The 15,958-nt window shown below is 52.2% G+C and overlaps 1 protein-coding gene across 1 annotated transcript in view; it reads right to left on the bottom strand.

Moving 5' to 3' along the window:
• SLC29A3 (solute carrier family 29 member 3) overlaps positions 1-11,425 on the bottom strand; it is a 45,284-nt gene extending 33,859 nt beyond the window's left edge. The window contains exons 1-2 of the mRNA XM_055535138.1: positions 11,313-11,425; positions 7,872-8,170 (exon numbers count right to left, since the gene is read on the bottom strand). Coding sequence (XP_055391113.1) covers positions 7,872-8,170; position 11,313 — 300 coding nt within the window. The 5' untranslated portion in view covers positions 11,314-11,425. The remainder of the gene's footprint in view (positions 1-7,871; positions 8,171-11,312) is intronic.
• Between the last annotated feature and the right edge of the window lie 4,533 nt (positions 11,426-15,958).

The raw sequence follows: 15,958 nt of genomic DNA, 5'->3' as shown, positions 1-15,958 counted from the left end.
CCCACAAAATTCAAACTGCCACCAGGGTGCGACTCTGGGACTCTCTCTCTCTCTCTGAGTCTGCCCATGTGTCTATCCACATGTACTGTGTACTCTTTCTTCCTCTAATAAACACTTCACTTCCTTCACTACTTTCCAACTTTGTGGAAATTCTTTTCTGCAAAGCGGAAGGGCCCGGGCCCTTGTCACTGACCACTGGTCTAGTGGCTAGGATCTGGTGTTCTCACTGCCATGACCCAGCCTCAATCTCTACCTGGGAACCCAAGCCCTGCTTCAAGCCACTGTAGGCCGAGGCGACCCGAGCTCAGAAAGGCAGCTTTGGGGCACAGGAAATAAGGGCATGGACAACGCAGGTTCAGAGGCCTGGCTTGAGCGACACTTGTCACTGACTGTGCTTGGGAACAAATTACTTGTATTTTTCGAGCCTTGGTTTCCTTCTCTGTAAAATGGGCATAATAATACCCTGAGGGCTATAAGGACCAAGAGAGATAAAGAAAAGAAAACCTCTGGCACACAGTAGGTTGTTTAATAAATCTCATGGAATTAATAAACAAACCAGGGCTCTTAGTGCAGTGGCTGGCACAGGGCGAGAGTTTGGTAAAGGTGGTGAATATTATAAGGATTCGGCCCCGTCCGCACACTGCAGATGCCTCACAGGAGATGCTCAGTAAATACCAGACTTCCCCCCAGCAATAATATCCTGAGCACTCTGTACATACTGCAGGTGGGTCTGCGTGCCAAAGACCCAGAAGCCACGGAGCCTGACCCCAAGCCACACGGTAAGGGAGGGCACTACTAAAACTGGAGCTGAATAAAGTCCTGTCACCCCCCTGGGCTCCTCCCAACTCCCCTGCAGTCCCATGGGACAGACAGACCCAGCTTCCTCCCAGGTACTGAGCACTTACAGAATAAATGACCCGCGGCTCTGAAACTCCAGGAGCAGGTCACAGCCCACTGGTGGGCCCTCACAGAGGCAGCAGCGCAGGAGAGGGGAGACCAGGACCACCTCCACTTCCCTGTCCCCCATTCTCATGGCTCCCCTGCTCTTGCCCGTGTCACTCCAGGTGCTAGGACATCCACCTTGGGGCCCAGTCGGCCCTACTGCTCCTCTTCCAGGAGGCTGGCAAGTGAGGAGTAAGAGAAGGGTGGCAATGAGCCCCCCAGCTCACACTAAGCGTGTGATCAGAGGAAGGGCTGAAGTCTCTTCCCCAGACTGTCAGGCCCTGGGGGAACAGCACAGGCACACTGAGGAATTAATCAAGCCCGAAGTGTTTAGGTCCAAGGAATACCAGAGCCCGCGTTCAGTGAAACTGAGCAGGACCCTGTAGGGCTTCTGGGCACGGGAGCCTTTCTGTCCCTTTTTCTTGTAGGGAACAGACTCTAGCCTCCAAAGGGCAGATTCCTCCAAAGGGCTAATCTGGGAAGGTATACAGAGATAAGGGAAAGGCAGCTAAGAAAAAATAGTGCAGCCTTGGGGCTGGGTTCTGGTTCCACCTCACGGGATACACAATATCTCTGAGATCTTTACAGAATCAAAACCCCCAACAAACGGAATTAGCATTCTTCACTGCAGAGAAGACAGAAGACCAGAGGCAGATTGAAGGCCTGCAGGCCCCGCACACACAGTCCTTTTATCAGCAACCCCACCCTTGAACTATTGCTATAACTCCTCACCAAATCCTCCCATGTAGGGACACATAGTTTTCTGGGGCAGGAGCCTGCTGCATCTCCCTTTGCCTGGCAAAGCAATAAAGCTATTCTCTACTTCACCCAGCACTCTGTCTCCAAGATTTGATTCAGCACTGGTGCATAGAAGCTGAGCTTTCAGCACCACCATTTCTGTTTGGAAGGGTCCCAGTGAGGACCTCCTCCCTCTGAAGAAGCCCAGGCCAAGGAAAGCCATTCCTTGGACTTCCAGCAGGGAGCCTACTTTCATCCTCCCCTCCACTGCCAGCTTTGACAACCTGCACCGTAGGAAGCCCTTCCAGAGGGCTCACTTACATCTCTCATGAGGTCGCCTAAGCCTGTTTGATGGATGCTCTGGTAGAGGCTGCTCCTTACCCCCACCTAGTAACCCTTCTCTTAGATCATGTGGCTGCACATTTAGCCTCACCCAGAGAGCTTTACCGGAGAAGGCAATGGCATGCCACTCCAGTACTCCTGCCTGGAAAATCCCATGGACGGAGAAGCCTGGAAGGCTGCAGTCCGTGGGGTCACTGAGGGTTGGACATGACTGAGCGACTTTACTTTCACTTTTCACTTTCATGCATTGGAGAAGGAAATGGCAACCCACTCCAGTGTTCTTGCCTGGAGAATCCCAGGGACGGGGGAGCCTGGTGGGCTGCTGTTTATGGGGTCACACAGAGTTGGACACGACTGAAGTGACTTAGCAGCAGCAGCAGAGAGCTTTACAATACTTGTGTCCAGGCCCCTCCTTCAATGTTGCCAGAATCGGGTGGGTGGGGCAGGCGGGTAGGTTTCGCAGCTCACTGGGTGATTCTAGTGTGTAGCCAGAACTGAGGACTCCAGGGGAGATGGAGAGTCCAGAGAATGTTGCTTACCAGCACAGGTTCTTGCTAAACTCCAGACTGGTCCATAGCCCACTTCTGTCACTTGGGAGTCAGTGACCTTGGGTCACTAGCTCCAAATCTGTGAGCCTCAGCTTCTCCATCTGAAAACTGGGCACAGCACCTAACTCACCAGGTCATCCTGCAGACGAAATATTAGTAAGATGGTGGGTCCACTGGTGGTGGGCACAGGCTGCGTGGTGGGGACTCTGTAAAACCAACAACTCATAACCAAGGCATCTGATAATCTGTCCTTCTCTAAACTAGTTCATCCTGGTTGCTTTGAACCCTCCTCCTTGGACTGGGATGTCTGCTCTTAGTTGTAAGAATAGCTCCCCAGTCATGCTATCCTGCTCCTTTGGGTGGGGCTGAAGGGTTGGGTGAGGACAAAGCTACCATAAATGAGAAGATGCTCAAGATCCCCACCTGCTAAATCAGATCAACCTGGGTCCCTTCCCTAGGCAGGAACCCCACTTCATGTCTCTGCCCACCACCTGAAACATCAGAACTCCTTTGGTGGTGACCACTGTGACCCCCAGACCTTCTGCTCCCTTGCAAAGCCCTCTTTTGGATTGGGGTCATGAGGCTTTCCTCCCCAGTCATATAAGTAATGCAACAAATATTTATCACGTGCAACTCTTTGCTGGGAACACAGGGACATATAGTAAGAGGCCTGTATTCACAGCGAATGGTCTTCACGTGAAAAGGGTGCTGTCACCATGGATGACAACAGTTCCCACCTCACAGGGGGCAGGGGTTAAACGAGTTAATGCAAAGTGCTGAGAGCATGGCTCCCCAGAATAAGTGGTCGAGACCAAGGGCTGTGGGGTGAGGGCCTGATGGACGCTGGGGACGCAGATGAGGAGCCCATAGCTCAGACGGCTGGCAGCAGGGGAGGTTCCCAAGAGTCAGAGATGCACCTGCCTCCTGCCCCACTCCTTAGGACTGGGCGACTGGGGCCCCCTCTGGTCAGCGGATAGATGGGACAGCTGTAGATCGCCAGGCCTGGGTTCTAGCCCTGCTGACACCAACTCAGACTGTGGGTCCCACCCATGACCTGGCCATGTCCACAGCCCCCTCAGAAAGGAGCCCTGGGTGTGTGTGTGAGAGGCCATGGAAGCCTCATGACAGAGAATGACCAGGAGAAAACGTCACCACTGTCCTCTCTGGGTCAGAAAGGGGGTGTGTGGCCGACAGACGGTCCCTGGCCAAGCAGCAGTCCTACAGGCTTGCAGGAAAGGCCGAGGGGAGGGCAAGGAGGCCCCACAGAATAAGGGATGGTTTAAAAACCCCAGAGCCAAGGGAGGACTGGGGCCGGGGTGGAGGAAGTGGGGGGTTGGGGAGGGATCAGCGGACACCTTAGAAGCTGGGTCCAGAATCCAGGAGTAGAGCTAAGGCCCCTGGGCTTCCTGGGTAGAAAGGAGACCAGACCAGGGTCAGGCTCTCCCTAGGAAGAAAGACAGGGTTTGGCCAAATCCAGGTGTGGGTTGGCCCCTGTCTCCACAACAGTCCCCTTTGCACCACCCTCTGAACAGGACAAATGTTGCAGTCATCTATCCTCCTAAGTTCTCCATAAAACTGTTTACAGCCCTTCGAGCTGTCTGATTAGGGGCAGGCTATTGAACCTCTTTGAGCCTTTAGCCTTTTTGTCTGGAAAAAAAAGAAAAAAACAGGGTTAACAAGAGACACTGTGTTTAACACCCTTGCCAGCATGGTGGGCCTATAGTCGGGCTCAGAATATGGCAGTCGTCGTGGTTCCCCCTGCATCAGATTTTCCTGTCAATTCTTCCTTGTTTATGCTGTAATTTTTTTTGGCTCTGGGCCCACAGTCTTGTGGTGAGTTTATTCAAAGTTCTTATTCCAGACAATGGAGACAAGGGGGCAGGTGAGCAGAAAGCTTTCTAAACCATCCCGAGGCTGCTCCAGGCAGAAGGAAATGAGCCTGAGAAGGGAGGTGACCTTGAAAGTACATAATTTGGGCGGTAGGGGCGGGGGGTGGGGTGGGATGGGGAAGCAGTCTGTGCAAAATTCCTATAGAGTCAAACTCCCCACCCAAAGGTATCCATCCCTGAGAAATACAAAGGAAAGTACAGAGAAAACACAACAGCCAGACCCACAGCTAATTGAGTTGCAGGTGGCGGCTGGAGACAGACCCGTCGGACTCTTCCGGCTCCCTCCCCCAGAGTAGCCCTCAGGTGACAGCACAGACCAACCAGCTCTCACAGGGAAATCAGGAAGAGAGGGGAAAGAACTGGGGAGGTGGGTGGCAGAAATGAGGAATTAGGCAAAGAAAAATGGTCCACAAAATGCAGAAACACCCCAGCATGCTTGCTTCCCAAACCCGGCCCATGAATCGAAGGGTGACAGGTCTCTCATCTCTGATGCCAAGAGCCAGGAGCTCCAGGCAACCGCAGGTACTACATCTGCACCTGCCAGCACTTGGAAAGAGGCAATAAAGCATAGTAGCAGGGCCTGGAATGCTAAGTGCCTGCAGCTGGGAAAGGACTGCCTTGCAGCCAGAGCGGCTCACGGCACACGGCCACCGGGTAAGGGCAGGCTCCCAGAGACGGGACTGCACGTCCTCCCCACCCGGGGCAGCAGGCAGAGGGGCAGCAGGCAGAGGGGGAGGCAGGACAGGTGCACACGGAACCAGCCCTGGGGGCTGCCCGAGGCCGGGTGCTGGCCCAGGCAGACGGGGATCTCCTGGATGAAGCCCAAGAGGGCTGGCTGATTTACCGAGGCTGGCAGAAAGCTGGGACACTTGAGTCACTGGTAAATAAAAGTGGATCATAAAGCACCCTGGCTAAGCCAGCCATCTGGAAATACACCAGGGCCACATGCAGCTCAGAGTGTGGGCCCCATTGCTCGAATGATAATAATAATAATGTTTATACGGCACTCACAGCAGTGGTACCAGACTCTGTTCTAAGTGCTGTGTGTCCATGTTAATTTACTTAATCCTCATAACAACCCTAAGAAGCTGGTGGCGGTATAATTCTCCTGTTACATACTGCAAGATGAGCACTGAAAGGCCAGGGAGCTAAGAGCAGAGGTAGGGTTTGAACCCACACAGTCTGTTTCTAGAGGCCCTGCCCTAGCTCCACGGTGCCTGCCAGTCACCAGGGTGGCATGTTAGCAACTCCTGACTCAGCCAGCCCGGGGGCTTGGGACTGCATCACTAACACGCTCCCAGTGAAGCCTGGTTCCAAGGCCACACCTAGAGTAGGACGCTCTAAATTACTACACTACATTCCTGTGACAGCCCTTCAGCGCCGAAATGAGTTTATACTGGCTGCTCTGGTCCCTAGAGGCATCTATGAATTCCTCAGTTAACAGAGAGGCACTCGCAGGGTGTCAGAATCTAGGGGCTGGGGCTGGAGGAGGAGACGTGAAGTCTTAAGATTCCCATGTCCACTTCATCTCTGCCTGATTCAATCAGAACGTCAGGGGAGGAGCCCAGATTGGAATTTTTGAAAAAGCTCCCTGGGTGACCATGTAACTGGAAGAGCCCTTCCAGTCAGACATGAGGGAAGCCTCAGTTAACGTTAGACTCATCGAAAGTTCCACAGGGTTAGGTCAGGGATCTCAAAGGTATTTTCAGAAGAGGGTTGGTGAGCCAACTCCCAGGCCAGTTGAGGGGTATGGCTGGGTCAGCTAGGGTATCCTGTTCCTGTTCCCTGGGGCAGCCCTAGGGGCGACAGGTGGCAGCTGGCAACCCCCAGTCTGGCTTGCCTTCAGAGACACCCTGCTTCCCCATCCACGAGCTTTCAAGAGAGAACAGACACTGCTCTGGATCAGTTGTGGAAACTGAGGCTTTTTCAACTATACTTCAATAAAATAAAATTTAAAAAGAATTCTCAAATGCTCTGGCTATTTCCCAAGTAAGGTTACTGACAATTTTTATACTAAACCAAAGTATAATAAAACATTAATTTATGAGAAAAAAAAAAACCCTATCCTTGACGGCTCCTCTTAGTAATTTGCCATCCACTGACCTCTCACTTTGCTCGCTGGCCATAAATCCCCTTGTCGTTGCAGTCGGTGAGCCCAGTCTCTCTCCCTTACTGCAACAGTCTTGAGTAAAGGCTTCCTTACCGCTTTAACAAGTGGCAGAATTATTTTTTCTTTAACACTCTCCCTGCTTGAGGGAAAAGTCACCCCACAAAGTGAGCAGCCCTGGGTGGCAAGGGTAGACCTGATGCCACTGCCAACCAAACAGAGACTCCTCACCTTGACATTCAAGTACCGAGCAATGACTTCAAGGCCAAGGCTATAAAATCAAGCCTTATTTGTCTCTTATGTGTGCGGGTGCCCCACATTCAGGAAAAGTAGATGGGTCACTGTTCCTCATAGACATCTGAACTTTCCTCCCATCCTACCATAGCTCAGACTTTGCCTTCCACCTGGAATGTCTCCTCCCCATTCTTCTAAGTTGCAGAGATCTCTCCCTTTATGACAAGACTACTTATCCCCATTCTTCGATTCTCCTGTCTTCCACAACTACACAAACTCTCATCTGAGCTGGGTACATGGTTCTCTGGGATAAAGACCATGCTTAAAGACTTTATTTCCCAGCCTCCTTTGAGGTGCATGTGGTCACATGACTGCATTACAGCCAATACAATATGAGCAGAAACCATGGGCTTAATTCCCAGAGTGCTTATGTTCTTATGCCTCTCCTCCTCTTCCTATGGGATGTAATGGCAAGAACTCCTACAGCCATCTTGGACTATGAAGTGATCTTGAACATGGAAGCTACAGATGGTGGAGCAGCTAGGTTCCTGACAACATGGAATATCATGCCAGCATTGGGCTGGCCCCTCCAGACTTGCACATGAGAGAAAAATGACCTTCCTTCCATCTTGTAGTAGCCACTGCTCTTCTGGAATTTTCTGCAACTCATAGCTGAACTTGATGCTATTAGAGTCACCCTTTCAAACCCATGGAGGCACAGACTCAGGACTTTGGGGTTAATCACTATACCACACTACACAGACTCATCATTTGCATCTCCTCCCCAAGTTAAATACTAAGCAGTGTGAAGGCTGGGACTGTGTCTTATCCAATTCCATATTACCCTGCCACGTGAAACAAAAGGCCTCATATGTAACACAGAACATGTCTTAGGGCTGAAATGAATTCCATCTACGTACAACACTCCACACAGCCTCCCAACTTGCATCCATACTCGCAACATGCGACAAGCCTTCCTGGAAGGGTGCACCCAAGTGAATTCACCCTTTGTCCCTTCCAGGAAGCTTGTTCCCCACCGACTCCCAACCCCCTGGGAGAAGCTCGCCTTACCAGGATGTCCGAGTCCTTAGGCTCCTCCCCAGTGGCTGGGCTGGAGCAGTTGCTGAGTTTGAATATCCAGTACTCCTGGGCCGTGACAAAGAAGTTCCATGGCAGCAGGCCGCCAATGCCCAAGCTGAAGAAGATGATGTAGGTCCCATTGTAGCGGTCCTCGGGCCTCTGCAAGCTGGGTGGTGGGCGGTCCAGCAGCTTCTCAAGCAGTGCTTCTTGGTCAGCTCGGAGGGAGCTGCTTGCAGTTCTGTAGGTGGAATTGGAGGTATGACAAAAGTCGTCTTCTGAGATGATGGCCACTGTTGGGGTGTAGAGACAGGGCAGGTGATCAGAAGCTGAGGCCAGGTACAGCTGGAGACTCACCCATCTTACAGAGCTGATTCTGCCCCTACCTGGGGATCTGTGGAGTCACCAAAGTGTGATTAGAGAGCTTCAGGTTTAATTATTAGGGGCAAAGACAAGATATCATTATTGTAAGTGACCTCAGGATGCCCCCAAACTATACAGAGGCCACATGGTAGCAGGTTGGTTGGGAGTAAGGCAATGCGGCATAGTTCAGCCTGTAGCAGTCAGTCCAGAAGGGCAAACCTGGTCTCAAGGCATTCAAATTTCTAAGCAGCCATAACAAAAAGAATTAGACCCCTCGATGAGCCAAGAATGCTCTCTAAACTCTTTTCAACTTTATGGGAGAAAATTAAGGAGGAGGAAAGTGTGTAGAATATGGTACTATCTGTACATAAGAAGCACAGATCGGGTAGGCAGGGAGGGGAAGATGTAAGTATACCCTCTGGAAGGATACACAAGAAATTTCAAACAGTGGTTGCCTCTGAGGAGCAAGGCTGGGGACTTCACTGCATGTTCTTTTGTGCCTCTTGAATTTTGAACTTTGTGAGTGTATTATCTGTTCAAAACTAAAAATTATAAATAAAAATAAAGGCATTCAAATAACATTAAAAAAATAAACCTTATAGTGTCTAGAGCTGCCCCCAGAAGCTGGTTTGAAACATCTAATAGGCCACTCCCTCATGTCATTGTGGGAAAACTGAGGTCCGAAGAACAGGTCACAGACCAGGCAAAGGGCCAAGCCTGGGTTTGCAGCTCCTGCCTGGGCCCCCACCTCTGTTCATTACATCCCACCACAAAAGAGCAACTCCCCATCTGCAGCAGCAGCTAAAACAAACTAAAGATTCTGGGTTGCCAGTAACGATCGTGTACACGGCCTCGGGCAAGTCACCAAGTTCTGAGCCTCACTTTCCCCATCTGCAAACCCGGGGAAGCCTTTTTACAATGGTTATTGTAAATTGCAACTGGCTGGCAATGCTGATAAATGTCAGCATCTTCCCTGCCATCCTGGGCTTGTCAGCTGGCTGGCTGGCTGTGGAGTTTGGCTGCAAGGTAGCATGCCTACTTCTATGCTCTATATAGCACCTAGGCTGTGGCAGCAGCTTGATAAATGGGAAATATTTCCATAAAACTGAGGATGGGACACTCTGTAGTCCCTTCTGCAATAAATAAATCAGTGCATCTAGGCTCACATAGGAGGCTGAGCCTTAACTCAGCATTAAGCCAGACCAGGAGAAATGCAAACACTCTGTCACAGAGGTACAGTATAGGGCCTTATCTGCTATTTCAGGAGAGCCTCAAAATATTTCTCAGAATTAGGCAGGATAGGAATTATCACTTCCTTTTGATCAGATGCAAAGAACGAGGATGTAAAGTTACTTGATTTGTCCCGCATTCAAATAGTGAGAATTCCCAATAGTTAAACCCAGCACTGGGGCATGTCCAGGTCTGTACCTGGCCCTTGAGGCTGACAACAGCCCAATATGGTAGGTGCTACTCTAAGACCCATTTCACAGGTGAAGAGTGAGGCTCAGAGAGGTTGAGTAATTTGCCCAAAGTCATGCAGCTAACAAATGGGAAAAGTGAGGTTACTCAGCCAGTCAGTCTGAGGGCCATGTGGATCCCTGGCCTCCCTGGGAGGAAGGTGGTTGGCAATGTGCATCCTTGTCTACTGGCTCCAAGTACAGACCTTCTGGAAGAATTCCTGGTCAGTGAGCGTGAACAGAGGCTAAGGCAGCACTGCAGGGCACCCTTATCAATATCTGCTGAACGAACGGATTCTGAACAGCCAGGGTATGTGCCCCTACTGGGGCAGCATGTACCCTGCAGCAGGCAGGCAGGAGGCAGCCGGAAGCCCAGCGCATCTGTGTCAGCAAGCCTATTTTAAACTCCCCTGGTTGAGCAGAGCCTTTTCCCAGCTTGGATTCACAGGAAGCTCAGCACTAACAAACTAACCAGTGTGGCCATGCACGCACATGTGTACACACACACATACAGTTTCTATATTAGTGTTTAAAAATGTAAAAATTATGACCCATGTAAGACAACAGACAATGGGCAAGTGGTTCTTTCCAGATGCTCCAACTCCAGGGCTAGCTGCCGGGGCTAAAGTTCAGTCACTCAGGCCACACTTGGCTGGAGTCCATTCTCAGCTCCAGGGGCCTATTTGTCCAGGACCATTCGGCCTTGACCAAGCTCCTGAAAGAGCCAAGAATTTTCTCTCACTCAGGTCACAGGCTGGGGCACTGGAGTGAGCAAAGTCTTATTACTCTTTATGAAAGCTAGCTGCTGGCTTTGGATTAAAAAAGAAGAAAGGCAAGGAAGAGTCCTGCCATCCTCGGGGCGGGGCTGGCGATGCCCTGGGGTGTGTTCCTCAGTCACCTGTAGGAATCGGCAAGGCTCAGCCCTACTCCTGTCCTGGTTGACTTGGGGCAAGGGGTAGACCCTGCTCAACGCAGTAGAGACTCGTGGGGCCTGGGGCCACCGCAGACCATCTTCCAGGTCTGGGCGCTGGTTCCCAGGAAGTTTTGGACTGACTCTTAAGTCAATCTCGCCTTTGTGCCTCGATTTCCTCACCTGTGAAATGGGGGCAAGGGGCTGGGGAGGCTACCCTATGGGAAAGCACTGTGGGAAGCACAAGGGGCCACGGCAGAATTTGCCTTGGGGTCGGGGACACCCCCAGACTCAGGCGCCCCAATTTGGGCTCTCAGCCACCTTCTGGATACTTTGGGCTAACTTGTCCATACCCAGGCCCCCCACATCCAAACGGTGAGGTCCGATCTCAGGAAATTCATGAGGGGGCGGGAAGAGAATCTGGAGAAGAACGCAGTTTCAGGAGGAGGGAACGTTGAGAGGAAAGTGAGAGGAGAGAGCAAGGGAGAAAGAGAATGGACGCCGGGGAGGGGGGTGGTCACAGCGAGAGGCGTCGCGCCTAGCCGGAGACGGGGCCGGGTTCTGAGGCTCCAGTGGAGCACCTCCAGGAGGGCCACGGGGTTGGGGAGGGGGGAGGCCGCCCCCAGCGAGAGCCCGGGGAGCGACCAGGAGCCTGAAGAGCTGGGCGCGGGCCAGGCCCGCGCCCGACCGCCGGCCCGCACTTACTGTCGCCGTCGCTCGCCGCCACCGCCGCTGCCTCCCCGGCTGCCGCGGCCACTGCGACTCCGGGCTCGGCCGGCCCTGAGGCCGGGCTCCGCCTCCAGGCCCCGCCCCCTGCCCCACCCCCGCCGGCGCTTCCGGGTTTGCAAACAGGTCTCCTTTCGCGGGCGGCAGGCTATGGACACGCGCCCATTTCACAGGTGGAGGGAGTGAGGCGCCGGCCGCCAGGTGCACCTCCCAGGCTAGCGCGCGAGTGCGCAGTGAGTCGGCTCCCGGTGCTGCCGCCGCTGCTTCCCCACCGTGGAGCCCGACCACCCCGTCAGCTCCCAGAGCCCTGCTCCCAAGGACCCGGAAGGGCTCTCCACCCGCTCCCCGCAGGCAGCTGCGGAGTCTCACCTGCACCTCCCTGATCCCCTACTGCTCCCCGCACCCGCGGGGATCCTCCCGGGTGCCAGCACCTTCCAGAGGCTCACTAGCTGAGGCAGAGGAGTAGCTGGGCGGGCATTACACAGTCCTCGGGATCACTCCGACCCCATCAGGCCCTCTCACCGGCCGCCAGAACTTCCTGTCTAAATTACCGCCCAAGGCAGTCACCTTCTCTCTGCTTTGACCTGACGTCCACGCTCATTATTGTCACGTGCCCGGAGGGGCCGGAGTTGCCCTGTGCCCCTCTCACGGACTTGAGAAAGTTGGCCTTGTGGGAAGCCCCGACGGAAGTGTGATGTAACGCTAGGTCTGTCTGATTCTAAAGCTGTTGAGAGTCCCTGACCCCACAGCGGTGGGTCAGCGCTGGGTGCTCTCAGGGCCACGGGGAGGTGGCAGCCTCGTTTCATGGTGAGGCTCGCAGAACACTGTGTGTCCTTCATTAAGCAGACCTACCATGTGCCAGGCCCTGCAGTGGGGCCTGTGGTGTGTTAGGATCAGAAATATATTTGATCTAGTCCCTGGTTCCTGATAGACTGTTTCTAAAACCCATAGAATTTCCTGAGTGTTGGGGGTGATAGGAGGGTTTTTTGTTATTCAAGTCCGTTTAAGCCACACCTGAATTTATGCTAATGAGGTGGGTTTGGTGGGTCCCACATAGCTTCTGACTGAGGGCTGGTGGAACCCACCCTGGGGATTAGAAGGCTGGAACTTTCAGCTCCATGCCCTGCCTCCAGGGAGGGGAGAGGAGCTGGTGATGACCTAACCACCCATGACAAATGAGTTAATTAACCATGCCTACATAATGAACCTCTATAAAACCCCTAAATAATGGGGTTCAGAGAGCTTCTGGGTTGGCAAACACATCCACCTTCAGGGAGGGCGGCACACCCCAACTCCATGAGGACAGAAACTTGGGACCTTGGTACCTTGTTCATTTTGTACCCTTTTTATAAAATAAACCAGTGATAGTAAGTTTTCCCCTGAATTCTGTAGGCCATCCTAGCAAATTATTGAAACTGGAAGGAGTGTGTGGGAACCCCTGATTTTGTCACCAAGTTGGACAAAAGTTTGGGCACCCTGTACTCTATACCTATGACTGGAGTCTGAAGTTGAAGTAGGGGCAGCCTTGTGGGACCCTTCAACATGTAGGATCTGTGGCTCCAGATAGTGTCAGAATTGAATTGTTGGGTCCCCAGCTGGTGTCCAGAGAGTTGGAGAATTTGTTGGAGTATACATGTAAAAAAGAAACCCACTGCATCTGTTGTCAGAAGTGTTGAGAGAGTAAAAACAGTGCGAAGACCCAAAGGTGGAAAGGCTGGGGTCTTGCTTTGGAGGAGCTTGCACTCTCCCCGGGGGACAGGCCAGAAGGGGCAGAGGACATAAGAAGCCCTGCAACCTATAGCCGACTTGAGAGCAGACCGATTTCAGGACCAAGGAGGGGATGGGAACAAGTGGGCAGGCCACTGTGATTGGTCTGGCTGGATGTTGTGGACTGGCTGTGGAGGCCCCTTTTGATAGGTGGTGCTAGAGGTAAAGAACCCGCCTGCCAGTGCAGGAGACTCGGGTTCGATCCCTGGGTCGGGAAGATCCCCTGGAGGAGGGCATGGCAACTCATTCCAGTATTCTTGCCTAGAGAATTACATGGACAGAGGAGCCTGGTGGACTACAGTCCATATGGTCGCAAAGAGTCAGACATGACTGATGTGACTTAGCAGGCATGCACGGGAATGGAAGCAACACTTTCCTGCCTGAGGGCCATCTACTCTGTGTCCGGGGTGGAGATGAATTGAGGCTTTTCAACTGGGCGGAGTTGATGCCTGTTTGCAGGCAGTCAAAGAATGTCAGGGAAATATTTGTAAATGGTACAGTGCTGCACAGCTACTGGGCATCACCATTGTTCTGAAATGCACATGAAGAAGAAAGAAAGTGAGGAGAGAAAGGAGGAAGAGAGGGAGAATAAGAAAGAGGAGGAGAGCAAGGGAAGAGAAGGGAGAGAAAGAGGAAGAAAGAGGAAAGAACAAATGAGAATTCAAAACATCCCAAGCACTCTTCATTGGGTTGATATTTTGTAATTCTCCGAGTAAAGCATCCTGCCACACCTTGGCTTGGAAATACTCTGAAAGTTCTGACAATTGAAGAGAAGCTATCTCAGTATTACAAAGGGACGGCAGGACAAGGACTGGCTGGGGAGGCCTCCTGGTGTGGTGGAAGAACTGGAGCCATATGAACAAGGGGTTAGGCTTAGACGCTGTCTAGGTATCCCTATGAAGTCAAGCCTGGTTTCCCTACTCATATCAGCCCAAGCTAATAGCCTTCTATGAGGTCTGGGGCGGGGGACTAAGGGGTTCAAAAGTAATATTGATAGCTGTCAAGGACGCTCTGGCTGCCTTCCCCCACCCCCAACAACCATCTCCTTTGAGGCTGGTACTCTAGTTAGCTTCTTTTACATATGAGGACCAACTCCAATATTCTTGGGCTTCCTTTGTGGCTCAGCTGGTAAAAGAATCCGCCTGCAATGCAGAAGACCTGGGTTTGATCCCTGGGTTGGGAAGATCCCCTGGAGAAGGAAAAGGCTACCCACTCCAGTATTCTGGCCTGGAGAATGCCATGGACTTATAGTCCATGGGGTTGAAAAGAGTCAGACACGACTGAGTGACTTTCACCTTCACGTGTGAGGAACCTGGGGTGCTGAGAGACCTTTTCAGAGACACATAGCTGATAAACCACAGAGCCAAGATTCAAATCGTCGCCTTTCTGCCTCCTGAGCTCAGTCAGGGGTTCCATCCAAGGTGGTTGGGAGTGGGGGCAGGGGAGGCTCACATAAACTCCTCCTTGCTCCAAAGCCTGCAAACCTGTAGGCAATTAAGCAATAAGAGCCTGTCTGCAGGGCAGGCGGGCCACCGCTGGAGGCGGAAGCCTCATCGGGCTGATGCTGCCATCTTGTGGGCCTTCCCTGTCACTGCTGTTCTCACGAGCTGGGCTGCCTCAGCGCATTTCCTGCTTTCTAGGATTTCCTGGGCCCCCAAGCAGGGCATGTGGCTCCTGGGAGATAAAGAATTATCCATAACTGCTGACCCATAACTCTGTGCGCCCACATCACTAATTCAAGTTCTAACCGTCTCTCTGACTCGAGCCACCTCTCCTTTGCTTTGCCTAACTGCTCCCACTGAGGAACGTTCTGGACCTGCTGGAGACTCCAGCCCTGACCCGTCTGTCTTCCCTCCATGCGTTGGGCATCTTCCTTCCTCTTGGAGCCAGCTTAGATTACATGGCTCATCATCTCAGTAACATCTTGACAATACTCTCAATTCTCACACCCCTCGACTCCCAGTGGCACTCCCTACGCGCGAGTGGATGAGCCTTCCTGCAGAAAGTCCCCAGCAGGCCAGTGGCTCTACTCTGAATTCAAGTTACCATCTGGGCTGGGCATCCAGGATTCTGGTAGTCCCATGGCAGTCCTAGCTCCTGCTCTCCATAGAAACGGCTGCCATCTTCCTTCTCCATTCATCTCAAACATCTGAACACATCCCACCCTGAGACGGCCTTGCCTCCTGCCACCTATCTGGCAGAGAAAACAGAAACCATCAGGGAGGAACTTCCTCATTTCTTAGCACCAAATATGCCCCCCATCTGCTCCTGTTTTTCCAGTTACAACGGGAAAGTTCTCCTCTCTGCCCTAGGTCTGCCCTCTGTGGCCCCAGATCCTAAACCCTCCTCTCCCACCAGCTCAGGAGCCTTTCAGGATCCATCAACCCTTCTTTTTCTTATACCTTTAGTCTAACACTCCTTAATGCATTCTTTCCACTGCTTCTTTTGTTTCCTTGTTTGACGTTTTCTGTTGGAAGTATAACCTACAAATTGTAAGTGTAGGGTTTATGAATGACCACACAATGGATGTATTTATGCCATCAGCACCTGGATCAAGAAATGGAACATTAGTAAGTGACACAGGCTGAAACCTGGGATCCTTTGCTGCAGTGCTTGCACCTGGACAAATGTCTTCTTGTATCCTCGAGCAACAGAATACCAAGAAACTACAAGGGGCTAAAAAGGTAACTACATGCATGCACAATTGGGGCAAATTAAAAGCAACAAGACACAAAAAGGCCAAAACCCAACTGCCACTTCTGAGGTACCCAGAGCAAAAGCAGGGTACTGTGCATGATCCCTGCATACAGCAGCTCCAAGGGGCTGGGCAGAACACCTAAGCCACCCCTTGGGCCCCA

Source organism: Bubalus kerabau, chromosome 1 (assembly GCF_029407905.1).
Source record: "Bubalus kerabau isolate K-KA32 ecotype Philippines breed swamp buffalo chromosome 1, PCC_UOA_SB_1v2, whole genome shotgun sequence".
Taxonomy (NCBI): Eukaryota; Metazoa; Chordata; class Mammalia; order Artiodactyla; family Bovidae; genus Bubalus; species Bubalus kerabau.
The sequence above is the reverse complement of the archived record's forward strand: the minus strand, read 5'-3'. Positions and strand labels throughout refer to the sequence as shown.